This window comes from Podarcis muralis, chromosome 1 (genome assembly GCF_964188315.1).
Source record: "Podarcis muralis chromosome 1, rPodMur119.hap1.1, whole genome shotgun sequence".
Taxonomy (NCBI): Eukaryota; Metazoa; Chordata; class Lepidosauria; order Squamata; family Lacertidae; genus Podarcis; species Podarcis muralis.
The window spans coordinates 43,308,978-43,335,840 of record NC_135655.1 but is presented as its reverse complement, the minus strand read 5'-3'; the positions used below and the strand labels follow the sequence as shown (position 1 = coordinate 43,335,840).

Genomic DNA, 26,863 nt, shown 5'->3' with positions numbered 1-26,863 from the left:
CTGGGGTTGCAGCGCTCATCTTGCTTTACTGGCAGAGGGAGCTGGCTTCCAGGTCATGAGGCCAGCATGACTAAGCCGCTTCTGGCGAACCAGAGCAGCGCACGGAAACGCCAGAAACGATTGGCAAACCCTAGGCTCTGTGGTTTAACCCACAGTGCCACTTGCGTCCCATGAACATGTCTATAGATGAAGCTAAAAGGAACATTCATGTTTGGTGGCAATATATCTCCTGAGTACCAAAGGCTGGGGTGAGGATACACAAATAATAGGAAACACTATCACCTATCCAGAAGCATCTGAATGGCCACTGGTGAATAGATCTGCTTGAGATGATCTGGCAAGTCAATTACTATATTTCCGATGACCAATTCTCAGGACACGCGCATACATACAGCATCAAGTGAGACAAGTAGCACTTCTCAAACTAGTGCTTTTCCTACAGTGATCTACAACAAAGCTTGAATGCGGAAGAGACTTCCGTTACTGGACAGGACTGACACCATTTCTCAGAACCAAAACACAGAACTTGTCCTCAAATATGGAGAGACTGTGATGCAAATAAACCCATCTGACACTCATTTACAAACAGGTCTAACTGCATTATGCTCATCCAGAAGACCTGGGATGTATCTAATTCAACCTTTATACGAGTTACTTAGCAAAACCATACCAGTTCCTCCCAGTTAAACCTGTCTGGCAGCTGCCTCAAGTGAGCCTTGCTCTTTGAAGTATTTCTGACAACACACACACACACACACACACACACACACACACTTGAGAAGCAGCATGCTCTGCTTTGCAGTACAAGTGAATACGGGTAGGCTCTAACTGAACAACTGTTAAAACAAAACCCCAGCAAAGGGGTAGACAACTAATTCAGCATTTAGGTCCACATAAGGAGAGTGGAACAATAACAAAAACCCTTTTCGTTTAACATCTTGTATTAAGGGCTTTCCATAACAATCTTCACTACTATTTTGGAGGTGAATGGCTGTCGGTGGCAGAGAGGTAGACCTAAGCCTCAGACTAGTCTGTTCAGTGGAATACACACATGGAGTGTATGTAATTGAAACTCTCATACAACCAAAGCTAGCATTCAGCATTACACGTGCCCGACTGACGGTGAATACCATCCATGTAGAATAAAAAGGATGAAAAGGCACCATGAGGGTCATCAAAAGCTGGATGATCACAGTTAATCTGCAGATAGGTGAAGGCTTTTGTGTTTCATTTGCACCAACCTTTCAGAGATGTCAGACATTTCCCATACAATTCTTAATGTAATAAACTCTCTGTGTATTTGAACTGAAAACAATTTTGTTTTGAACATTCCCCCCAAAAAAATTTTTTAACTCTTTTAATCCCCTGTCAATTTGCATCATGGCATTTTCAAACTGGTCATAATGAGAGCTAAACACTATTCTTTTCATTCACCTCACTTTTCATTGTGGGATAGATCAAAATGCTTTGGGGCATATTTTAGGATTGAGAAAATCTACTCCCTATGCTGAGCTGGGTTGAGGGGAGCTGGAGATAGTGTTGATCTGGAAGGTGACAGGTTCCCCATCTCTGGCTTAGACGTTTGTTTCCCACACAATGTTGTGTTGTATGGAATAAGCTGGTGGTTCTTGTTCTGTCAGGAAGAGGCCACACAAAGACCTAGAACCAGTATTACTAGAATCTCAGGGCCACTTTATTCCATGTAAGGAAAATGTGTTTTGTGAAGTAGCCGTTCAGCAGCTAGTAATAGCTTGAAAGTACATGGGGAATAAAAAAAGGAGATTCAGTATGAGGAGAACAACATACGATATTATTTGTACAATAAAAAGAGAATTGCAATGTCAATTCTTTCTTTATTAGAGCAGTTAGGAACCACCCTTCTAGTTCAAATGTCAATCCAATAAGAAAAACCAGAATTTTAAAACCACCACTTAAAAACCCATTAGAAGCCTTTTCGCCAACTTTGAGTAATTTAAGAAAATTACATTCTACACCGTCGGATTATGTAACTTGCTTCTGAGCTGAAATAATGGGTACTTTTCATTCACAGTTATGAAATGTGGGTGCTGTATTTTAAAATGGTTTATGACAAATGAAAACAGATGAAATAATAAAGCTGTTGACAATTAAGGCACAACAACACTCTCTAATGTCTCTACAGGCATAAAGAGGACAGTAAGCCCAAGGCTAATGAAGAATCATTTGGATGAGTGCTCCTTCTCCCCCAAAATGTCAAATTTATCACCACAGAAACAAGATGACATCTAATTTTGCTGGGTACTTATTGACTGGTTTACAGGATTAGTATTCTAATTCATGCCCCCCTTTACGCCCAAGGCTGTGTATACTCTGTGATCTGCTATTGCAACACATGTTGAGTACGTAAGTTATTATTCTGAGAATCTCAGCTGTCTTTAAAAAAAAAAACAAACCTTAACAGTCCTTAAATGTTTGAAAACAGACTTAAAATAAGTACAGTATTTTTCGCTCTATAAGATGCACTTTTCCCCTCCTAAAAAGTAAAGGGGAATGTGTGTGTGTCTTATGGAGCGAATGCAGACTCCATGGCTTCAGCGAAAGCAATGCAAAGCCTCCAGAGCTATCCCTGAAGCCAGGAGAGCAAAAGGGATCGGTGCACACCAATCCCTCTTGCTCTTCTGACTTCGCTTCGCTGGAGAGGCACTGCGTAGCTTTCCCTCTCTGCGCAGCGCCCCTTCAGCGAAGCAGGAGAAGAAATGGAAGGGTCTCCCTTTCTCCTGCTGCTTCGCTGAAGGGGCGCTGCGCAGAGAGGGAGAGAATATTTTTTTTCTTGTTCTCCTCCTCTAAAACAAGGTGCATCTTATGGTCGGGTGTGGCTTATACAGTACAGGACTCTCTGGCGAAGTCACAGAGCCAAAAGATAGGAATAATGGGCTGAGCAGTGTTCTGATGCCCTTCAGTTTATTGCCTCATTTCCTCTCTCGGTGAGTTGCAGAAGCATCATAACACAAAATAAGGCCCATGTTCACATTTTCAATTTGTTTAACTTCTACAGGTGGCAGACATCATGGGATGGGTGTTTCCAGCTACCCCACCCCTCCCCCTTGGAAGCCTTATAAGCTGCTGCTGTTGGAAAGGGATTGTGAGCAACATAATGGGAAGGGTGTTTCTAGGGCTAAGGTGAAACTGTGAAGCTCCCTTGTTCTTTTGGCTATTGGATGCTGCATGTTGTTTAATCTTGTTATATTTACAGTCTTGAATGTGGGTTTGTTATTATATTCATTTTGTTTTGCTTTTTTTGTAGTGTTTTGTTTAAAATGCATCCCTGTTTGTTGTAAGCCGCTTTGAGGATGATTTTTTGTGTGTATGGAAAAACGGCAGACAAATAAAATGAATGGAATGGAATTTTGTTTCTTCTTTTATCCTGTTTATGCCTATTGGAAAGTCCAAGAGCACAGCCAAAACAATGACTCATTAATACAATTGCACTGAGATAACAATCATGACACCCATACAAAATGTTACATGCAACTATGGTTCGACTATTTATTTTGCCATGAGTATGTGCACTGAAAAGCTGACCCTTGAACCGATTCGCTAACTGCACATGACCCAAGGAAAATGCCTCTGAATGTCGGTCACTGGGGAACAACAGCAGGAGAGGACTGTTGTTCTCCTATCCTGCTTGTGGGCTACCTATCTAGCTATCTCGTTAGTCACTGTGAGAAACAGGATGCTGGACTCGATGGGCTCTGGACTTTAAAGGGCCACGTACATATGAGGCCTTTGAAATGCACACACATCATTTTCCCCCCAGAGTGCACTTTTGTACATAGCAGTTTGCAACTGTACACACCTTTGCTTGATAGTGTCATCTAAAGCAGTAGCAACAACTACCCTGTTTGCTCATACACACAGGTGGTGATGTTTTTCACACTACAGTGGTACCTCGGGTTAAGAACTTAATTCGTTCTGGAGGTCCGTTCTCAACCTGAAACTGTTCTTAATATGAGGTACCACTTTAGCTAATGGGGTCTCCCTCTGCTGCCGCGCCGCCGGAGCATAATTTCTGTTCTCATCCTGAAGCAAAGTTCTTAACCCGAGGTAATATTTCTGGGTTCGCGGAGTCTGTAACCTGAAGCGTCTGTAACACGAGGTACCACTATACTGTGCAACAGACTTCTCTTTTCCCTTCCTCACAATAAATGTTTCCAGAGATTTGGTTTTTAAAATATTTGAGGTGTGTTGATATACTGATATACAAAGGAAATATATTGATATACTGATATACAAAGGAAATATATCGGTACACAGAGGCAGGTAAGTTACTGTACTGTTTCCTATTTCACTCATAGACAAGTTAAACTGGGCGAGTGGAGTGGCACAGCCAGGCAACATCAGTAGCTCTGCTCCAGTAAGAAATGACCCGAGGAAGTGCTCCCTCTGTTTATACACATGTATGCAGCAAGCACTTTACAAATGTTCCAGCAGAAAGCACTGTAGGCTGACAAATAGTGTGGAATAGGAGCAACATGGGGATGACCCTGTGAATATAGCATCCCAAAAAGGTGCCTGCATCCCACACTGAATGCACATTATCACACCCATGGTTTGATGTTAAGTGAATGAGTCTTGGTCTTGTGCAGTCAAGCCTCCCCACTCCTTTGGCGTAACCTCAAGGCAAACAGAAGACCACTTAGATATCTTTTGTTCTAGGTAGAGGTATATAAATTATGTTAAATGTATAAAAATAAAATAATTTTTCAGTTAACCATAGTTTAGCGTTATGTACACACCTTGAAAGGCGGTTCATCTTAACTATGATTTATTGAAACAAACGAGCTTCATAATCCATGGTTTGAAGTGGATTTGTTTTATGCTTTGAAAAAGCTAAGGTGGCAAATGTCAAACCATTTATTCTGAAACCATTCACTGTTATCATAGGAATGAGGCATGGATTATATCAATATGCAAAAAAGGTAAAAATCCACCACTGACCTCACTGTATCATCCAATACCACTTTTAAACCAAGATTACAAAATTTAGCAGCTGTCTGTGCAAAAAGATTAAACAAGATTATTTCAGACTATATTCATATTCAGTCTCATCTGACTCGTTTTATAAAGGACAGACTGTTTTATAAGGACAGCAGTTGATCTATATTATTGACACTTATTTATAGTGATAATTTTTTAATTGGTTGGTGAGGTCTCAAACTAGACCAGAAGTCATAACAAATGAGTCTTGTGTGTTATAATATACAATATTACACATGTCAAGACAGGCCCCCCTTTGGCTACTATCCCTGATTAAGCTCTTTTCAAATGGTTTTATACTATTCTATCACAAGTGTGGAATAAAATGCTTTCACAGGGTTTGGCATACTCATCTTGTATCAATATCAGAGAAACTCATTATGAAGTATTATACCCTTTGACACTTCGCCAACTACAGTAAGTCATCTCTCTGGAAACTGATGACAGGTGCTGGTGATGGCTAATATAATAAAGCTAACTTTATGCATATTTTGTGGGATAGTCTTCCAATTAATTATTATTGAAAATTTATATGTGCCAAATTGTGATTGATATGTGTCTCCTTCCATATGGCTTGATAATTTTGCTGGATTATGAATGGCTTGCTTCTATGTATCCGCACGGTGTGGATTTTGCTGATTGGGTTCTAGGGTTCTAGCTGTTACACACTGCAGGAGTAATGTGAGTCCTACTTTGAGGGAACGGTTGATTAGGTAGAATGAACACACACACACACACACACACACACACACACACGTACGTGTCTTGCATGCCTCTTTCAGGCTACTCCTGCAGTCAAGCTGATGCCAAACGTATTGCTCTGCTTTTCTTTGGACGGTATTAGTAAAGCCGAGAGAGGGGTCTCTCAGACAGGTGCCAATTATTTTATATAATACACACACACACACACACACACACACATATACACACACACACACACACACACACACATATCTCACTATTCATCTCAAAGCAGTTTACAACAATAAAATATACAATATTTTAAACTTAAACTGCTGAAAGTTAAAACCTCAAGAATCTAAACTCAACAACAGCACAAAGTAAAACATATTCAGGGTGTAAAGGCCAACCCCCCAAGAAAAGGTCTTTGTGGGATAACCAGCCTCATATAACCAACATACTTAAGTCTAACACATGAAGGAGTTAAGACCATAAAGTAAGCTGTCCTGCTGGGTTTTGCTCACCCTGGGAGAAACCAGGTAATCAAGCCTTTGCTCCCCCTTCAGTCTACCTGAGAAGCTCAGTGTGTAAAAAGATATCAACATTTTCAAAAGTCCACAGTACTTAGCTGACTGTGAACCACTGCTGTAGAGCAGCCTTTCTCAACCTGTGGATCCCCAGATGTTGTTGAACTACAACTCCCATCACCCCTAGCTAGCAAGGCCAGAGCTCAGGGATGATGGGAGTTTTAGGCCAACAACATCTGGGGATCTACAAACACTTGTGAGTCACTTCCAGGAACTGAGGCAGGGGGCATCTCCCTCTCCTGTCTAGGGGCGAATATGGATGAATGCTTAAAAAAAAAAAACCCTCAAACCCCTTCCTGATTCTTGTATTGTAGGTGGTCCCTCCCAACTCTACAATTCAATGCTAGAAACTCCCATAGCATTTAAAGGATTAGAAGCAGCCACAGGAGGTGCATGCCATGCATACAATTTCTACAATGAAAATTGCTGCCCCATCCCTGCTGCTATTTGTGTCCATCCGTCCTGTCCCCACCTTCCTGGGGGAACCTATGGGCACCTTAACACTGCTGTCTGAATTGGGTCTTGTTGCAGCTGTCGTTAACCATTAGAAGATCCTATTCACAGACCTTCCATGACACATTTAGTTTGGCCCTCATGTACCATCCTGAACACACATCCCTGATGCTGATCAGACTGGCAGCCTGAATGAAAACTCAATCCAGCTTTTTCAGTCCTGCTAAAAGAAAAGCTTGGAACCCTACAATTATCTGACACTGATCCAAGCCACATTTCTGTGCATGTTTTGCCATGGCCTAACAAGACACTTGAAATAGCATACAAAATCTCCACCTTTCTGTGGTCACAGGTAAACAAACAGCATGCAAAGTGGCTTTTTATAATAGCTTTGCTTCCTGTATCTATTCCAACAGCATTTGGGCTATATGTAAACTGATACTGCTTTACAGTCGCTTCTTGTGGCTTGGGAGGGTGTGGGTGGGTGTGCTTGTTTTCATTAATTATATAATTGCTTTATTGATAGCCACTTTGGGGGGGATCTCTGGACTGAGAAGTAGGATAAATACATTTTAGTTATACATATGCCTAGCTCCCACTAAGGAACATAAAGCAAAAATATTAAAGTAATCTGAGATTGCAACATCCCTATTAAAAAAGAGTTTATTTCAGCTCATTTTATAGACCCAATTTAAAAAAGCACATAAAACTGCAAAACTAAACCCACGAGACTATGAGCATATGGATTAAAAGCAGCCCAAAGGTCGAATGACTCGTCTCCTCTAATCACTTGACTGTTGTTGTTCTTATAATGCAGTCCCAAGAGTATTACTCCAGTTTGTGGTATCTACGCTTTATCAACATATTCTAATTCATCATTCCAATTCCTTTTTTTTTTTTAAAGAGTTGTTTTCCTTAGAAAGGATTCCGTTCCAATTGCTCAAATGACTGAGTTGTCTATTATTAACAGTGCTCTGTGTGCTCTCAATATGGTAGGAAAAGGAATTTGCAAAGGAAAACAGATTTCAGTTCTAGTTCCTCCAGAAAACCGTGATAAGAACTAAGGAAAATAGCTGCCATAAATGCCATGAAAAACAGCTTACTTTCCTTTAAAAAAAAAAAAAAGACTTTATGTTAATGAGCACCTGCCAAATTGCAGAACAGATTTACTGGAAAGAACGAATTATTGCCAAAGTGGACAGCGGTATGCTTGCTAATCATTCCAAACACCTCCCAATCCCCAGTCACACACACAGCAAGAAGCAGTTTTAAAACTGGTATCGAGTCAAAAAGTGGGTGGGAATGAAATGCCTGCTGGTTAACACCTTTGAAAAATGTCATAAAAATCTAGTAATTATAGTAATATTTAAAATATGTCCAGTTAAAAAAGCAAATAAATAGACAGTAAAGCTTCAAGAGAGGGAAAGCTATAATTACAAAGAAACTGTTGGCACCTGCTCCCTGAATATCCCCTAAATATTTGTTTATATCTAGGACCATTAAACTGGCTGTAGTGCTGGTCAGAATTTTTTATGTATTATGGCATTATGTATAAACCAATCCACTGTCTCTCCTTGCCACACTGACAAGATGACTTAGAATTATTTGATCAAAGCCGACTAACAGTTTACCCAAAACAGAAAATATGTTGGAAAGACAATGCTTACATCAAAGCAAAAACCCTGCAACAGTTCCAGTGAACATAAATCATAAAGTGACGGTGGATGAACCCGTTCACACACCTGCAGGGCAAATATCCTATATAGAAGGCATGATGTGCTTCAATTTGAACTGCCTCAAAAGTTAAAACAAAAAAATTCCTTCCAGTAGCACCTTAAAGACCAACTAAGTTAGTTCTTGGTATGAGCTTTCGTGTGCATGCACACTTCTTCAGATACACACAGTGTGCATGCACACGAAAGCTCATACCAAGAACTAACTTAGTTGGTCTTTAAGGTGCTACTGGAAGGAATTTTTTTGTTTTGACTATGGCAGACCAACACGGCTACCCATCTGTAACTCAAAAGTTAATTTAACAAAGGCATGAGAATTTAAGCTCACCTGGGCCTGTCTGTCTACTTTCACACAAACCTAAGCTATGAAGGGGTGGAAGGAAGGGGGTATCAAAGACTTCAGCTAGTAGCGCAATCCATATGCAGAAAATGCATATACCAGAAATCCATGGGTTTAGGTGTGCCTAAAAATTGTCGCTCTAACAGTAAGGATATTGGCTCACCTTATAAGAATGTAGTGAGGATCACTGAAATATTGCATGTGAAGCAGTGGAACACTTTAAAGCACTTTATAAAATGCTAGGCACTGCCCCCCTTTAAAAGCCTGTACAGCTGCTACAGCATAGGACACTTCTGAACCAAACCGACCATAGGACAGAATTAATCACCAACATGAACTGCCATCTAGCATAGTGTCCTCATTCTTCCATATGCCCTTATCAGTTTGTACATTTCTAGAAGCATTATCACTGCCAAATCTACATGCATTTACTGTGTAATCCAAATCCTGCCTATTCAGAAGTCTTACTGAATTCAACAGGCCTTACTCCCAAGGAAGCAGGGTAGCCTAGGATTGCAGTTTTGTTTTGGGCCAATTTCTATTGATTTCAACAGAGTTTATCTCCAAGAAAATGCACTATAAGACTGCACTGTGGTATTTTAAACCTCAATGCACTCAACTTTCACTGAAAGAAATAGAATGTTCTCAGGCAGTTACACACAGGATAACAGTACCAGGCCTCCAACTTAAGCCAATATATTTGGGAGTAAACTCCTCTGAACTCAATCCAGTGTTAGGGAGAATTCTAAGTATACTTGGGATCACAAAGACCTGTTCACACAATAATGGTCAAGTTCACATGTACAGTAGTACCTCTGGTTACGAAATTAATTCGTTCCAGAGGTCCTTTCTTAACCTGAAACTGTTCTTAACCTAAGGTACCACTTTAGCTAATGGGGCCTCCCGCTGCCGCCACGCAATTTCTGTTCTCATCCTGAGGTAAAGTTCTTAACCCGAGGTACTACTTCCAGGTTAGCGGAGTCTGTAACCCAAAGTGTTTGTAACCCGAGGTGTTTGTAACCCGAGGTACCACTATACCGAGGTACCACCTTTGGCAAACATGCAAGCTTGCAGGCTGCTCCCAGAGAGGAGACTGCAGTTGTTTTGCTCCTCTTTTGGTCTTCCTGCTGCTTCGCTGCTATAAACTCAGCCATGTCATTTCATCTGAACCTGGGATTGCCTCAGACAAACCCTGAGTCCTGGCTTGGACAACATGCTAAGCCTAACCATGGTTTCATTGCAGCCGTGCAGCAGCAGAAGAACCAGGGTCACCTCTGAGAACTTTCATGCTTGCACATTTGTGCTAAGCCATGGTTTGGCTGAACATTATATCCTCTGCAGCTTTCCTTGGATATACACTAGCATATCAAAACTTAGCTCCAGCTCATACATATATTTAACTGAGATACAGACCAACCTTGTGCCTGTATGGTCCGTCTATGAACTGCTCCTTCCCTCTTCCCTTCTTGGCATGCCATGATTGAAAATTCCCTGTGTTAATTAACTATAGTTTCCTGTTAAGATGTAACAAAACAACATTAATGAAGTTTGGAACAAGTCAAGATATGAAACCAACTTCAAACTGTGATTTCAAGCCATGGTTTGTTCCGAGTTTATTAGCCATAGTTTCCCAGTTCAGATGTTTAATAGGAAGCAATGGTTACGTAATTATCCCACGAAATGGTCAACTACGACAGAAGGAGGGAAGCTGCAGTGCAAAGACAAGGTGTATAAGCACAAAGGCTTGTTCATATCTTGGTTTCGTAAGCCAAAATATGTATTCCAAACAAGCAATCACTTCACTAATAAAGCTGGCAGCAATACCCAAGATTGTGGAACTCATGAAAAGTGCTGTAGTAATTCGCTGGTATTGCTGCCAACATTATCCATAATTGCACCATTCACATGTCATGATATTCAAACGCAACCCTAGGATGCACATGGTGGCAGTGTGCAAGAAAAATATATTACATAAACTGAACCAATGGTTTACAACATACTTCATTCTATGTCTGCTAGTCATGGGAAGAGACAAAGTCATAGGGAAGGTACGGCAGCCACGAACAGTGGAAATCCTGCTTCCACCCCCCTCTGGTTGCTGGGATTTCACCAGCAACTGTCATACAACTTCAGGCTTATCTGTGAAGCTTTCCACCCACTCCTTCATTACTATTTCATTTTCTTTCCAATTTGATAACAAGGAATTGCAAGGAGGAAGACCTCCGCAGGACAACCTTTGCTAACAAAGCTAACAGAATTATATAGTATACGTATTTTCCGAATCTTTTACAGCCTTTAAAGCTAGAAATGCACTCTCAGACACACAGAGGATCCCGATTTCACTCTCAGTTCAAGACTCCATACTTGGAAACATGCAACTGCAAGCTGCATTATACACCCACCCCTGGCAAAGCACCGCAGAACTCAATAGACCCATCTATTCTAGTTCTCAGGTTTTCATGGAAACACTGGCAAGTAATCATACTGACTTGAAACATTCAAGAATCACCATCTGAATTATAACATTCCCATATCTGAAATATTACAATTTTTTACATGCTTGGCTTGAGAGTGATGAACCCCCTTGATTGGCATTAAACCATCCACTGCCTTAAAACATTCAGTTCTGTGAAGAAGCCACATGTGAGCCACCCACCATATTTGTCCACTGACAAATGCTCCCACACTAATACTTGTTACATACTACAGAAAGTCCTGGATTAACAGGTGCTCTGAACCAACATTGCTGGAAGGCAAGACAATGGGGGAGAGAGAGTCTTATCACTCCCAAATTGACCTGTTTGTTGTACACCTTCATTTTTAAAGCTAGGATAGACCACTGGTCTGTTCACAGAACGGAAGACTTTGCTTTAGCATTATTCGCAGTCTTAGCTGGATACAAAACAGAAGCCGTGAACAATTTCTGTTGGTAAAACATCACAATATAAACTTATGCGCCTCACAGAGTTATTCAGTCTGCAGTTAAGGACCAGATTGCACTGGTTAAATCTTAGCTTACACACAGTGATCCTAGCATCTCAAAAAAAGAAACAGAGTGGGAGGGGAGGCAATGCTATTATTGCAGAAATCCAGGATATTACATATACAGATGTACATGCATATGATCATACTGCTCATTATGCTGTATTCACAGCAGAGGCTGTGCCTACAGGCCTACAAATCTATCACTTATACAGTGTTTTCCATCTGCTGGAGGTGTCTTTAACAAAAGTAAACAACACTGTACTCATATGAGATCAATGTCACTGCCGCTTTACAAGTTATTCCTGCCTAGAAGGCACCACTATAAAACCCATATGCACTTTCCTTATGGAATTTACCTTGCCTGCAGGTTTCCCCTGTATGTATTTGCACCAATCTACTGATGGAACGGCATGCGCACACAGAGAAAAAGGCCCACATGCGAAATTATCAAACTTCTACACAACAGGTAATCTTCATGTAGCCTTTTTCTTATGCACACAAAGCATTTATTTCACAGCAAAGCTGCAAGTGTACTGCATAAGGCAAGTACACTTAGCCGGAAGCCATCCGCCGCTGGACACAGAGCAAAGAAGGGCTTACTCCAGAGTAAACATGCATAAGAGTTACACTGTGAGGCCGTAATCCTATGCACACATACCTAGGAGCAAGTCCCAGTGGGGCTTCCTTCTGAGTAGCCTAAAACTGCGCTGAGTGTCTAAGATTGCGCTGCCTGTCGGAATCGTGCAACCTGCGAAGGAACCTCGTTCCAGGCTGCAGAAGGCCCAGTGCCAAAGCGCGGCGCTACGGATTAACTCGCCGATTTGAGCTTTCCGAGGCAACTAAACTCTTGACGGGGCGCCGCTGCCAGGAAGGCAGCCGGTCCCGCACGTGCGCAGCGCCTGTGCCCGAAACCCGGGCAGCCGCTCCGCGCCTCAGCCACGGCGCCCCTTCCTCCTCCTGGTCCCGTGCTGTCCGTACCTGGTGCGTTTCCTCGCCGTGCTCCAGGTGGACGATGCCTTGGCTCCTGCTCTCCGTGTCGCTGAGCAGGTCATCCTCGGAGTCCTCGAAGAGCGACGACGACCCGGTGGAGGAGAGCGACGACGTGGACAGGCGGCGCGACGACGACAGCAGGTCCGCGCTGAGCCAGGCGCCGTCGGGCTCCGTCCGCGGGCGCCCGGCCGGGCTGCGCTGCGCCTCATCGGCGTCGTCCTCGGGGGTGACGGTCAGCTGCGGGATCACCGGCGGCAGCACCCCGTTGCGCGGCCGGCAGCTCCTCTTGGCCGGCTCGGGCAGCTGCCTGCTGGGCGCCGCGCAGCGCGCCTCGAAGAGCGAGCGCAGCTCACCGACGCTCAGCCGCTTGCCCCGGCCCAGCTCCGGGCTGCCGTCGCCGCTACTGCCGTCGCGGGAGCCTCGGGGCTCCATGGAGGAGGAGAACGAGCTGGAGCTGCTGCTGCTGCCACAGCCGCCGCCCGCAGCCCAGCAACTGTGTGGGCGCGCCGCGAAGACTGCAAGCGGCGCGGCCGGGGAGCAGGAGAGCCCGCGCTGGCGGGCTTCTTCGCGGGGAAGGGCGCGCCGGAGGGCTCGAGCCGCCGCCTCACGCGGGCGAGCATGGCCAGCCCCGCGCCCCGTCAGACCGACGCTCGCCTGCTCCGAGAGCCCGGTCGGCCCATATGGGTCGCTCCAGACTGTTGCTCCACGCTGCCGTCAGGCGCCTCAGGCAACCGCGGAGAAGGAGGAGCCGCCACCAGCGCCCCGCCCCGGCCAGGCCGGCCCGCCTCGCCCCGCTCCTGCTTCCCCTGTGTACTTTTAACTGACGCCGCCCCTGCCAGGCCCTCTTTGGTTTCTCTTTCAATGAAACTCCTCTCCCGACTGCGGCGAGAAAGGAGAAGCGCACAGCGCCCCCCAAGCCGCGCGGCTCGGCGGAAAGAAGCGCGCCTCAGGCTTGGCGGGGAACAGTTTCCCGCTTCCCCCGCCCCGAAAGCTCCCGACTCAGCTCCCAGGAAAGGGACAAAGTTCAGCGCGCTCCTCCTGCCTCCTCGCGTGGCACCAGGGGCGGGCAGGGCTCGGTTACGCAAGGAAACAGCACCGTGAAATGCCTTTGCCCACTTGGGATGGGACGGTTGGCAAGCGCAAACATTTCTGATGATCAGAGCAGCTAACGTGGCTAGCACACCACTAAATATAATAGAAAGAGCGCGGAACAGATAAGGTCAAGTTGAAACATTGATATAAGGCGAGAAGAGGGTTCCTTCTCCTGCTCCTTCTTGGCTAGAGCCATTTTTATGGACGAGAGGCCCATTTCCCTTCTGATTACTTACTTCAAATGCAAAGCACACAAATCCAACAGGGTCATTTACAGAATTCAGCATCCTGAGGTTAAGTTTAGCCATGCAGCTGAATGAAGTAGCGTAGCCTCTCTCTCTCTTTCCCAAATCTCCCTTAAATAGAAAAATAGCATGTCAGTGAGAAGCCCTTCTCCCCAGCACGGTGGTTTTCTATGTTCCTGAAAGTTCGTTTGAGAATAGGATGCTGGAGCAGATGGGCCATTGGCCTGATCGAACAGGCTCTTACAGTTTGTTTTTAAGATTAAAGAGCATTCAAAGATGTTCTTTCCCCAACCTGCACCTAAAATGGTACAGCCAAGAAAAGCTTTATTTTTTCACACCCCTTCAATTAGTTGCATATATATATTACTTAGTCACTAGAGTAGCCTCTCAAATCCTTGTTAATTCACAACTGGAAAACATGCCTAATGTTGCAATCTCAGCCCCACTCACCTGGGAATAAGCCCCATATAATTCAAAAGGATTTACTTAGAGTAGACAAGGTTAGGCTTGTTATGTAAAGCTGTAATTCTGTACCCATTTACTTGGGAGCAAACCGTATTGAAGTCAATGGGACAAGCTACAGAGTGGAAATGTATTTGTGGGTTGCACCATTAAGAAGAGAAATATGAAAATGAAGCTGACCTAAAAGGCCAGAACTGTAACTCTGGGACAAAGGAAGTGAGGAAAAGAGAAGAGGTTGATTCAGAGGAGCAAAGGAACAGAAAAAAGAGGAAAAAATGTGAAAGAAGAAGTAGGAATGTAAACTCTTTCCCTGCCCCCATCAGGGTTACTCAACATGAGTAAAAAATAAAATACAGTACCCAGGGCAGGCATAATTCAAGTCCAGCATTTTTCTGCCTTCAGCCTCTAGCCCTCCTTATCACACAAAAAAAAATATACCAGAATAATATTCTGTCAAATTTCCACTCACAGAGCTGCTACTGCTACTCAGTCTGGCTGTGCAAAGATCCATACCCCCAACCCCCACAGAAGAAAACACACCTGTGATTGGTCAGGATGATTGAAATGGAATATCAGATGCAATCTTTAGGCAGGCAGGTGATTCAGAACAGCAGCCCAAACCCTAAGTTACTTCTTGGGCCCAGAGGGGCTACTCTGATTGGCTAGTGCTGCTGATGAGGGAACAGAATGACAAGAGTGGAAGCCCAAAGGAGTTCTTCAGGTGAGAGTTGTTGCTTTTTTTTTAAAAAAAGGGTTTCCACCCCCTAGAGACAGATGTGGGAATTGCTTCCCACAGTGACGGTTTCGTGATTGGCTGGGGTGGGCAGAGAGCTGATTGGCCACCACAGGAAATGGAATGACAGGGAGTCTCTCACACTTCTCAGTTAAGTGGAAATTTAAGTATCAGAAGCGGGTAAAAGGTTGAGCTATAGTTTTAGGGTGTTATTCTGATCATTTGTGGGGATAAGATACCTGGGAGGGCTGTGATCCCTGAGCCTTAATTGTGTATCCTGTATTGGTTCACTACACTGCTACTACTGTACTTATAAAATTATTTACGATGGCAATGAGTATTGGCCATGCCAGCTGGGGCTGAAAGAAGTCTACACTCCCCCCTGTATTAAACCAGTTTTGCTGTCAGTTTTGGTACAAGCGATGGAGACAGTTAAGTGCAGCATTTTCTTCCTTCATTGATGGCAACCAATATTCCCTTTTTGGAAATGTTACCAATTGGTTGAGAACTGTTGAAGGACATGCATGTGACCCATGGAAGTGTTCCTGAAAAATATGACATCCAAGGTCCTTTGCATTCTTTCCTTTCTCAAAAGACAAACAGCACAATCCTATGCATGTCTGCTCAGAGTTAAGCACCATTGAGTTTAATGGAGTGTAACTTTCAACAAATGTGGGTATAAGATTGCAGCCTAAACTTTGTCAGCAGGTGGCTAGATTCTAAAGCATCAATAAAAAGGGGGGCCCTAAAACACTCCAATGTACCTGTAAATAGCAATTTAAAGTGTTTTTCCTTTTTCACACTGCTTCCACTGCTTCCGTAAATTGTTACTGGAATTTAGGAATGCAGGCATCATAAATAAACCTATGAAAAAGTATCCTTTTGTGTCATGGATTGATTAACTTCAAATTTCTATGCTTAGTAGGATACTAACTAATATCCTTTAATTAATATAATTTACCATCATACCACACTCCAAACGCACACTGAAAGGACATGAACAACAATCAAATCTCAGCTTAATAAGCCGAGATAATAAGCACAAAGCCACCTCACAGCTCCCTTTGTTCAAGCAAGAAAACTAAGTTAGCCTTAGCTTCCTGTTATGCACCAACCAAAGATTATGATTAATGGTTTTCAAACAATCCAGAAAATGTATACAAAGTTTAAATTTGGCTCGTGCATCCTAGTTTGCTCAAAAGCCATTAACCATAGTTCCTGTTTTGGGATGTAACAGGAAACAATGGTTAACTGCATCTCCCTGGTTTGTTCAGTCGCTCACACTAAGGAAAGAATGAAGCAACTACATGTGTAAGGTTGCACACATGTCGACTTATTAAGTCTTGATTTGCTCATCTGAATGTGACCAGAAAGTCCGCCTTTGAAAGAAGGGGTAGGGAACTTGCATCCTAGGAAACACATGTGGCCCTCAAGTTAATTATATGTGGGTGAGGTAACACAGGAGGAAAGCAGGGGGAAGGGGGAGATAGGAATGGTTGGCTAAAATAAATGGAGCAGTGAGAAGATGGGGGGGAGAACTGAGTTCAGGCTTGTAGCTAGAGCAGGGGTCAGGAACCTCCAGCCCAGGAGCCAAATGCAGGCCTCAGTCAGGTCACACATGCCATCTTCCCAGACCACCTCCATGACAGCTCTGCTCTGCACTCTTTTTGGGTTTTTGCCTGGCTGGAGTTTGTCCTTGAACTCTCATAATGCCTCTTGCATAATGCCTTCTTTCCTGGATAGAAATAGGTATGTGAGTGTGTAGCAACTGTCTACCATACAGAAGTAAAATTTACATTCCCATTGCTCTGCCTCCTTTTGCCTCTGGCCCGACCCACCTAAAGTTGCCAGAAAGGAATGCAGGGCAGGGCAGCTGTCTCAGATGTAGAGAAAGAAGCCGAGAAAGAAAATGGAGTGGCCGAAAGAGGAACGGATAGCCCTGCAGGATTCTGGCTCCGGCTCCCTACAGATCGTCCTTATGGGAATGCAGCCTTCAACAGAGGAAAGGTTCCCTAAAAACAGGGTTTTAAACTAGCAAGGATAATCTTTACAGTGGTTCATGAAGTGGTACATGCATTCTTACACAACCTACGACCAGTAGAGGAGGCAGAAAAACTCCCCCCCCCCCCCCGCGAAACACCCACACACATTTTTATTAAATCAGTTTATCTCCAGATTCAGTTCTGCAAGTTTCAACAACTTCTGTGTCCAAACAACATGCATGATTCTCTTAAGATTACAAGGAAACTCATGAGGGCCAAGTGACAGTTCCACTTGGCTTGTATTCTTCCTAGCCCTCTGATGATCATCACATGGTATGGTTAATGGAGAAAGCTGTTTCTGAAGAAGTCAAAGAAATAATGAGGTGGTGTTATGTACAGTGGTACCTCGGGTTAAGTACTTAATTTGTTCCGGAGGTCCATTCTTAACCTGAAACTGTTCTTAACTTGAAGCACCACTTTAGCTAATGGGGCCTCCTGCTACCGCCACACCGCCAGAGCACGATTTCTGTTCTCATCCTGAAGCAAAGTTCTTAAACCGAGGTACTATTTCTGGGTTAGCAGAGTCTGTAACCTGAAGCATCTGTAACCCAAGGTACCACTGTATTGAGCTGAATCCTAGAACAATAGGATCCAGAATGCAGCAGTCTAATTGGTCTGCAGGAGCCACCCAATCCAGCTCCAGGTTGAAGTGAATCAGCGACCTGATTGGCCTGCAGGAGCAGCCAATCAGGCTTCTGGAAGAGGTGAATCCGCAACCTGATTGGCGTACAGGAGCAGCCTGGAATTAGCCAATCACGCGGGGCCCATTGTGTAAATAATGTATATATAGCTAGACATTTTGGGGAAAGTTTTATTCATTGCTACTATGAGCTGAATAAAGAGCATGAAATTCACACTCAACTCCGAGTATATTTCAGAGACACAAATATCTGTCCAGGTATGCACTTCCCCATGTTTTGTGGGCGACGCCATTTGTACTGAGAATTCCTTTTCTGTGATCTCAAGCAGGCAGGCATGGCCCGTGGTCTTTCTGTGGGGACAGCAAGCCTACCTGTAGGGTACATTCTCCAATTGCTCCAGAGAAAAGGGAACAAGAAGAAGGAAAGGAAGCCTGCCTCAGCCTTCCCCAGTCTAATGCCCTCAGTATGTTATTGGACTGCATCTCCCATCAGTCCTGACTATTGGCCATGCTGGCTGATGGATCTTGGAGTCCAACAGCACATGAAGGACACCAGGTTAGTGAAGTCTGGCATAGATAATGATCTGTCCTCAGATCACAGTGATGTGTAATTGTGCCATGAATGCACACATGCGAGTGTGCAGCTAGGGGCTCATGCAGTTCACAGGAATCATCACTCCCATGGTATCAATATGGCTGCATGTGCTGAATAATGAACAGGCATTTAATCAGGCTATTTGAAGTGTTGTTAAATCAGCACCTGATTTGTTTCCATAGCACATTTCAGCAAAACGGAGTGCAATGGCATCCCCACCCCCTCCCACCGGCAGTCAAAGTGGAACCAGAGCTGGATTTTCAAGTACTTTGGTGATCGTGCACATGTCTTTTGGGAAGCATCTTCATCTCTCTTCATTAATTTACATATATAATTGAGCATCATTCACTTGCTGCTGAAATATCCTTAAGTCTGACGTGATGTCCGTTTGGTAAGCAGACTTTATACACGGAAAGCTTCTATCTTTTGCTATAAATTATCTCTTGCCCTAAACTGTGTACTGCAATGGTTGCGGAGTTGTTCACTTTACAAATCCACATACTGACACACAAAACTTTGTCCTGGCTGGCACAGAGGACAACAGATGGATGAGAGAGAAGCTAGCGCTGAGCTAGTTATGGGCTTGGGGACAGAGTAACAAAGAGGGAACAAATTAAGTTGCAGTGTTTTGGAAGTTGTCTGGGCGATTCGGCTGCAATACAAATGCTAGCTTTGTTTTTCATGTGAATACAGTGGTACCTCGGGTTACATACGCTTTAGGTTACAGACTCTGCTAGCCCAGAAATAGTGCTTCAGGTTAAGAACTTTGCTTCAGGATGAGAACAGAAATAGTGCTCTGGCGGCGCGGCAGCAGCAGGAGGCCCCATTAGCTAAAGTGGTGCTTCAGGTTAAGAACAGTTTCAGGTTAAGAACAGACCTCCGGAACAAATTAAGTACTTAACCCGAGGTACCACTGAATAACATATCCAGTTTGCCCTAGTTAACAGTAGGACAGCAGAGAGCTCGTAGTATCTTGCAACGCAACATTACACCCATGTCATGCTAGGTAGGTTTTTAAAGAAATAGTGAAACATCCCATGAATGCAAGAGGAAGTGTTAAGAACTTTCACCTTGAAGGTTTTTGTTCATATTTATTAACGAAGCCTCCAAAATGGCCTTTCTCTAAATTTATCTGACATCATAGGTGAAGGTGAATTATATCTTACTGGAATCTGTCACAGAAGAACTGTGGGCCCTCATGCACGATTAAGCAACTGAACAAGCACTTCTGCTATTTTTCTGAAGTGTCCACGGAGGCACAGAGAGATGATCCATCGCCTGACATGTCTTGAATCAAGATGGGGATGAGACTAAAATCAGGATGAAAACTCCTGTTTTCCTGCCAGTTCTCAGAGATGCTGTCATATGCACTCCTACATACTTGGGCTTTCAGTTTTCTTCCTGACAGTTGCAATGTATCATTTTAGGTAATTACTTTACTGCTGGAGTTTCATATATCATAGCTTTCTATTTCTAGCAGGGAAATTCCTTATAATTTAACTAAATGGTGAAAAGAAATGTATCCACAAGTACTTTGTTGCAGGATGGTAGCAGGTTGGTGTGTGTGTTGTTTTTCGCTCTTTGAACATACCCTTTTGATTAAAGAACAGAAACGCAAAGCCTCCCTAAGCCACATTGCAAATATGGCCATATGTTCATCACTTCTCTCTCTCTTTTTCCCTCAAGGAGGGTACTTCCGGGAAAGGAAGGGTGGTGTGAAAAAAACCCTGGCTTTTCTAGTTGTTTATAACAAAGTTAAAAACACTTTGCATGATAGGTGCTGGACTTGTTTGTCTGAAATTTGGCAGATTTCTTACCCAGGGACATCTTCCTCATGCCCCCAGTTTTTGAACTGATTGCACCACTAGAGGAGGGTGTGTGGTTTTTATTTTTATTGGAGGGGAAGCGCTTCACCCATCTTTGGGGATTTTAGCAGGTTTCATCTCCCCAGAAGGGGCAAGCATACCTGCAATTTCCAACCCATTCTGGCAGAAAATAAAAAAGTTAGAGGATATATATATAAAGGTTACCTACACAAAAACCTTTGTACAGATCTGCCTGAAATTTCTCAGGTTTAATTCACTCCAGGGGTGGGGTGGCTCTGTTGTCTGCAAATTTTGTTCACTTATGTGAGAAAAAAAGATTAGTATAGCCATTTTTGAGGGGTGTGTGTTAAAATAAAACTTCAGACTTAACAGATCAGTTTTATACCTGAATAACAAATTGAAACAGAACAACGCAGAGCAGATCTGAAACAGATTGGGTAGTTTCAAAACACTGTGGACACAGATACAAGGCAAATCTTGTGACTGCACGCCCCTACCACATCTTTACTATTTTGCAAATTATGGGATGTTATTACAGATCCCTTAAGATAATTTGGAATATAATTTCATTGATCATGGTTCTTCTAGAGGTGGGAACCTGTGTTTGTGGTAGTTCATACATATTTTTATGCAATCAGGAATTTGAAAACATAGTAGTCCATTTTGTTATTATTGTTATTTACGAGTAAAATACCCAGCGTTATACTATGGGTGAAGTATGACTCTGTATATCCTAGAGACCTCTGAGGTGGATTCCATGCATTTCTTTGCACTCTGTACATATATAAACTTGGCAGCGGCAGCAGCGTACCCCGCTCAACAGAAGCCTGGCTGCCCCAGTGGACCAGTAGTGGATGGTTTTGTGTCCATGGAATCATTACTCCCAAATGAAGTACAGTGGTACCTCGGGTTAAGTACTTAATTCGTTCTGGAGGTCTGTTCTTAACCTGAAACTGTTCTTAACCTGAAGCACCACTTTAGCTAATGGGGCCTCCCACTGCCGCTGTGCCGCCAGCCAGTGATTTCTGTTCTCATCCTGAAGCAAAGTTCTTAACCTGAGGTACTATTTCTGGGTTAGCGGAGTCTGTAACCTGAAGCGTATGTAACCTGAAGTGTATGTAATCCGAGGTACCACTGTACTTTATTTCCCCAAAAGACAGATTACCTTGGATCCCAAATGCCTTGGTACTCGAACATTTTGATTCCTGAACGCCTGAAACTCAAAAGTGAGTGTTCCGGTTTGCACACATTCTTTGGAACCCGAATATCCGATGGGGCTTCCGTGGCTTCTGATTGGCTGCAGGAGCTTCTTGCAACCAATCAGAAGCTGCGCTTTGATTTCTGAACGTTTTGGAAGTCGAACTTACTTCTAGAATGGATTCTGTTTAACTTCCAAGGTACAACTGTAATTCAGTAATGTGGAGATGGGAAAGGAGTACAGGCAAGTCCCCATTTGCACGGGGGTTGTGTTTTGACGAATCACATGCATCGGTGTGGTGTGTGTAAGCCCACCCCATTTCGGGGTCCAAAACAGTGCACATGCCAGTCATTTTGCATGTGCCGAGCACACACAAATAAAGGGTTGCCTGTACAGTAAGAGGCTATATCTGTTCCTTGTCCCATGGGTTCCCAGTTTCAAGATGACAGTCAGTCTTTGGCAAAACTCTAAACACTGACACTAATCATGTTAGGTCCCACATGACTGGATATTCCTCATAATAAAAATAGAAAACGAGAATATCTCACATATTCTATATGTGTTCATGAGGGTCTGAACTGGTAGCGAGTGACCAGGAATGAGACCTTGGGGTCAGAGTGAATCCCTCAAAGGTGTGCAGTGGAAAGGGGATTGGAAATGAAGCTGCCAATATCATGGTGCCATCATACAAATTGGCTGTGTGACCACACTTGGAGTACTGTGTACAGTTCTTGTTGCCTCACCTCAGAAAGGATATTGTAGAGCTGGGGAAGATTCCCCCAAAGGACAACCAAAATGATGGAGAGGTTGAAGGAACTCTTCTATGGGGAAAGTTTAGAGAAAGGGTGAGTAAAAGGGGTCATGAGATATAAAAATTAGGAATGGTGTGGAGAAAGTGAATAGAGAAAAGTTTTTCTAATACAGTGGTACCTCGGGTTACATACGCTTCAGGTTACATACGCTTCAGGTTACACACTCCGCTAACCCAGAAATAGTGCTTCAGGTTAAGAACTTTGCTTCAGGATGAGAACAGAAATCGTGCTGCGGTGGCATGGGGGCAGCAGGAGGCCCCATTAGCTAAACTGGTGCTTCAGGTTAAGTACTTAGCCCGAGGTACCACTGTACTGCTGGAACATGGACATCAAATGAAGCTGATTGTTGGACGATTTGGGACAGACAAGAGTCAGTATTTACACATTCCAGAGTTGAACTGTGGAATTTGCTCCCACAAAATATAGTGATTGCTACCAACAGTGTCAAATGAGGACTAGGTAAATTTATGGAGGGTAAAGCTATCAATGATTACTTAATCACAATAGCTATGTAACCTCCAGAGACAGTGTGCCTCTCTGGGAATTATTACTATTACTATTTAATTGCTATACCACTTAATATATAAAAATATATATCTAAAAGGTGTACAAAAAACTGAAGCATCAATGGACAACAAAAACAAAAACAAAATACAAACACACAATTACATATACAAATTACATTAATGCAATGTTATTCATCGATATAAATCAATATAATTTCATTTTCCTTCTGACCTACCCTCGCCACCTCCAGGATCTTGTCCAGGCTCCAAACAAACTCTCAGCTCACCCATTAAAAGTCTCACAACAAGAAGAGTTCATCGAGACATCACCCTGGTCTCTCACTCTAGACTTGCTTTTTATGGTTTCCCTCCCGTATGGATTTTTTTGTACGTGAGGTCAGACTGGTCTTATGATTGAAGCTCGTTCCACATTCTAAGCATTTGAATGGTTTTTCAACCCTGTGTGAATTATTTCATGTGGGGTGAGATGTGCCTTGCTAATGAAGCTCTTTCCACAATCCAAGTACTGATATGATTTCTCCCCTGTCTGAACAGATCATGAAGCCTGGGCTGAAACTGAACCATATGTGGGGAGAATGTTGTTGCTCTGAGGTCCACCTTGCAGGCTTCCCACATGCATCTGGTTGGTCCCTGTAAGAAGATGCTACTGGACTAGTTGAGCCTTTGGTCTTACCTGGGCTGCTTATGTTCTAAGGCAACTTTCTCTGTTTCAAGGGGAGACTGACCTCTAGCGGCTGATACTGAGGATAGAAAATGAAGGTGGAAGGAAGGGTTCACTGGCCCAGCTGAAATCTTTCAAGCCGCGCTCCTCAAACAATTAAGCTCGAAAGGCTCTCTGTGTGTACTACCTGGACTTTGAATCAGCTTCTACTCACCACAGAACAGAAGGGGCTTCAATCCGGTGGAGATTTTGGCAACCGGATTTGGAGGAAGACAACTATTTTAGCCAATTCCCTCATTCCCATAAAATCCTCCGTTCCAACTCCCCTAGCCCTGCTGAGCAGATTTTTAGGTGGCTGCCACAAGAAAGGGAAACATGTGAAAATCACCTCTCCCTTTTGTTTGTGCCCACCCCGTGATAGATATTTACAGACAAACAGAAGTGTGTGATTTTATTGCATTTTATTGTTCAGAGTTTCCTTAGGTCACGATCCTTATTTTCAAGGGTGGAAAGCTGTGGAAACACCTGGAGGACCTGGCTGAAGGGAAATGCTTCCCCTTTCAGTTTGAGGATGGTTATTTCCTTGAGCACATCATATTAGATAAAGTGTTGCTTGGCAACATGAAACATCAGAGAGACATTCAGCTCATATCTGGTAGTATATTTCAATCACTTAATCTGCATAGGAGAGTCAAGTACTGATGAAAAGAATGGATGATAAAAATAGGTGTAAAGACGCTCTGCTTCCACCCCACTCTTAAATTATCTCCTTCAAGCAAGCTCCACTTATTCCAGATAGCATCTGGAATTGCAAGGCCTAAATCAGGTAGGATTTCTTTTTCAAACAGCATGGATTTATCTAGCACAGAAATGAAAAATGCCACTGTAAGAATAACTGGGGTGAGCATTCACCATGAAGTCAGATTATACAGCGGCTAGCTATATTACATGAAAAACAGGTCACAAACCTGTCCATTCCACTTGTCGATAACTTTATAAACGTGATCAGGTAGTAGGTGGAGATGGGACACAATGTACAGAAGACCTTACCTTGAGAAAGGGAATCTTGCAGAAATGGAATGGAACAGATCACTCACATTTAAAGTTAATCCTGCAAGAATCAAAGCTACCATCGGGTGGTGCTGTTGAAATTTAGAAAAACTTTAAATGAAAGAGAAATATCTAGCAATTAATTCTGGGGTGCTGTGTTGTTGCCTGATATACAATAAATACACAGCATACTGAAGCCCGAAATGCCATAGATCTCTAGCTATGGGTCATATTGATAATTTCCCTGATATCTGAGAGGATCGGGCAATCCTAGTTCCAAATATCAGTGGCAAGTTTCTTTGTTTCCCGTTGCTGGACACTGGTTTATTCTAAAATGTATGATCATAGAAGTTACTCTGTGTTTTCTATAGTCAATTGTTTATTAAACATTCCAAAGGGAAACTTGTCATTTCCATAAATTTGGAGACTGGTTCGAACACAGTGTTTTTTCCACCATGAGAATGATTTCCTGGCGTTCTGGTTCCGGACTGCCTTAATGGAGACAGCTCCCATGACAGCGGGAGATCGTTGGTGAAGGAAAAACAAGGATGATTGAAGGTAATTATCCTTGCAAATTTCCCCTAGGGACAGTTTGTCTTAATACCTGGCTTTCGCTCCGGCATGGAATGGGGGGGGGGGCAGTGGGGAGGCACTGAATAACGCTAAAAGGACTTGGAATTTGATGATGATGATGATGATAATAATAATAATAATAATAATAATAATAATAATAATAATAATAATTTATTTGTACCCCGCCCATCTCTGGGCGGCTTCCAACAAAGATGAAAAATACACAAAAATGTCACATATTAAAAACTTCCCTGAACAGGGCTGCCTTCAGATGTCTTCTGAATGTCAGGTAGTTGTTTATCGCTTTGACATCTGATGGGAGGGCGTTCCACAGGGCGGGCGCCACTACCGAGAAGGCCCTCTGCCTGGTTCCCTGTAACTTGGCCTCTCGCAGTGAGGGAACCGCCAGAAGGCCCTCGGAACTGGACCTCAGTGTCCGGGCAGAACGATGGGGGAGGAGACGCTCCTTCAGATATACTGGACCGAGGCCGTTTAGGGCTTTAAAGGTCAGCACCAACACTTTGAATTGTGCTCGGAAACGTACTGGGAGCCAATGTAGGTCTTTCAAGACCGGTGTTATGTGGTCTTGGCGGCCGCTCCCAGTCACCAGTCTAGCTGCCGCATTCTGGATTAGTTGTAGTTTCCGGGTCACCTTCAAAGGTAGCCCCACGTAGAGCGCATTGCAGTAGTCCAAGCGGGAGATAACCAGAGCATGCACCACTCTGGTGAGACAGTCCGCAGGCAGATAGGGTCTCAGCCTACGTACCAGATGGAGCTGGTAAACAGCTGCCCTGGATACAGATTTGACCTGTGCCTCCATGGACAGCTGTGAGTCCAAAATGACTCCCAGGCTGCACACCTGGTCCTTCAGGGGCACAGATACCCCATTCAGGACCAGGGAATCCTCCACACCTGCCCGCCTCCTGTCCCCCAAAAACAGTACTTCTGTCTTGTCAGGATTCAACCTCAATCTGTTAGCCGCCATCCATCCTCCAACCGCCTCCAGACACTCACACAGGACCTTCACCGCCTTCACTGGTTCTGATTTAAAAGAGAGGTAGAGCTGGGTATCATCCACATACTGATGAACACCCAGCCCAAACCTCCTAATGATCTCTCCCAGTGGCTGCATGTAAATGTTGAAAAGCATGGGGGAGAGGACAGAACCCTGAGGCACCCCACAAGTGAGAGCCCAGGGGTCTGAACACTCATCCCCCACCACCACTTTCAGAACACGACCCAGGAGGAAGGAGCGGAACCACTGTATGACAGTGCCCCCAGCTCCCAGCCCCTCAAGACTGTCCAGAAGGATGTTATGGTCGATGGTATCAAACGCCGCTGAGAGATCCAGCAGAACTAGGAAACAGCTCTCACCTTTGTCCCTAGCCCGCCGGAGATCATCAACCAGTGCGACCAAGGCAGTTTCAGTCCCATGATGAGGCCTGAATCCTGACTGGAAGGGATCCAAATGGTCCACTTCTTCCAGGCGTGCCTGGAGTTGTTCAGCAACCACTCGCTCAATCACCTTGCCCAAGAATGGAAGATTTGAGACTGGGCAATAATTGGCCATTGTGGCCGCATCTAAAGATGGTTTTTTAAGAAGCGGTTTAATAACCGCCTCT

The 26,863-nt window shown here is 43.8% G+C and overlaps 1 protein-coding gene across 1 annotated transcript in view; it reads right to left on the bottom strand.

Annotated features, from left to right (window-relative positions):
* Positions 1-13,737, bottom strand: part of ITPKA (inositol-trisphosphate 3-kinase A) — a 56,976-nt gene extending 43,239 nt beyond the window's left edge. The window contains exon 1 of the mRNA XM_028723318.2: positions 12,774-13,737. Coding sequence (XP_028579151.2) covers positions 12,774-13,217 — 444 coding nt within the window. The 5' untranslated portion in view covers positions 13,218-13,737. The remainder of the gene's footprint in view (positions 1-12,773) is intronic.
* Between the last annotated feature and the right edge of the window lie 13,126 nt (positions 13,738-26,863).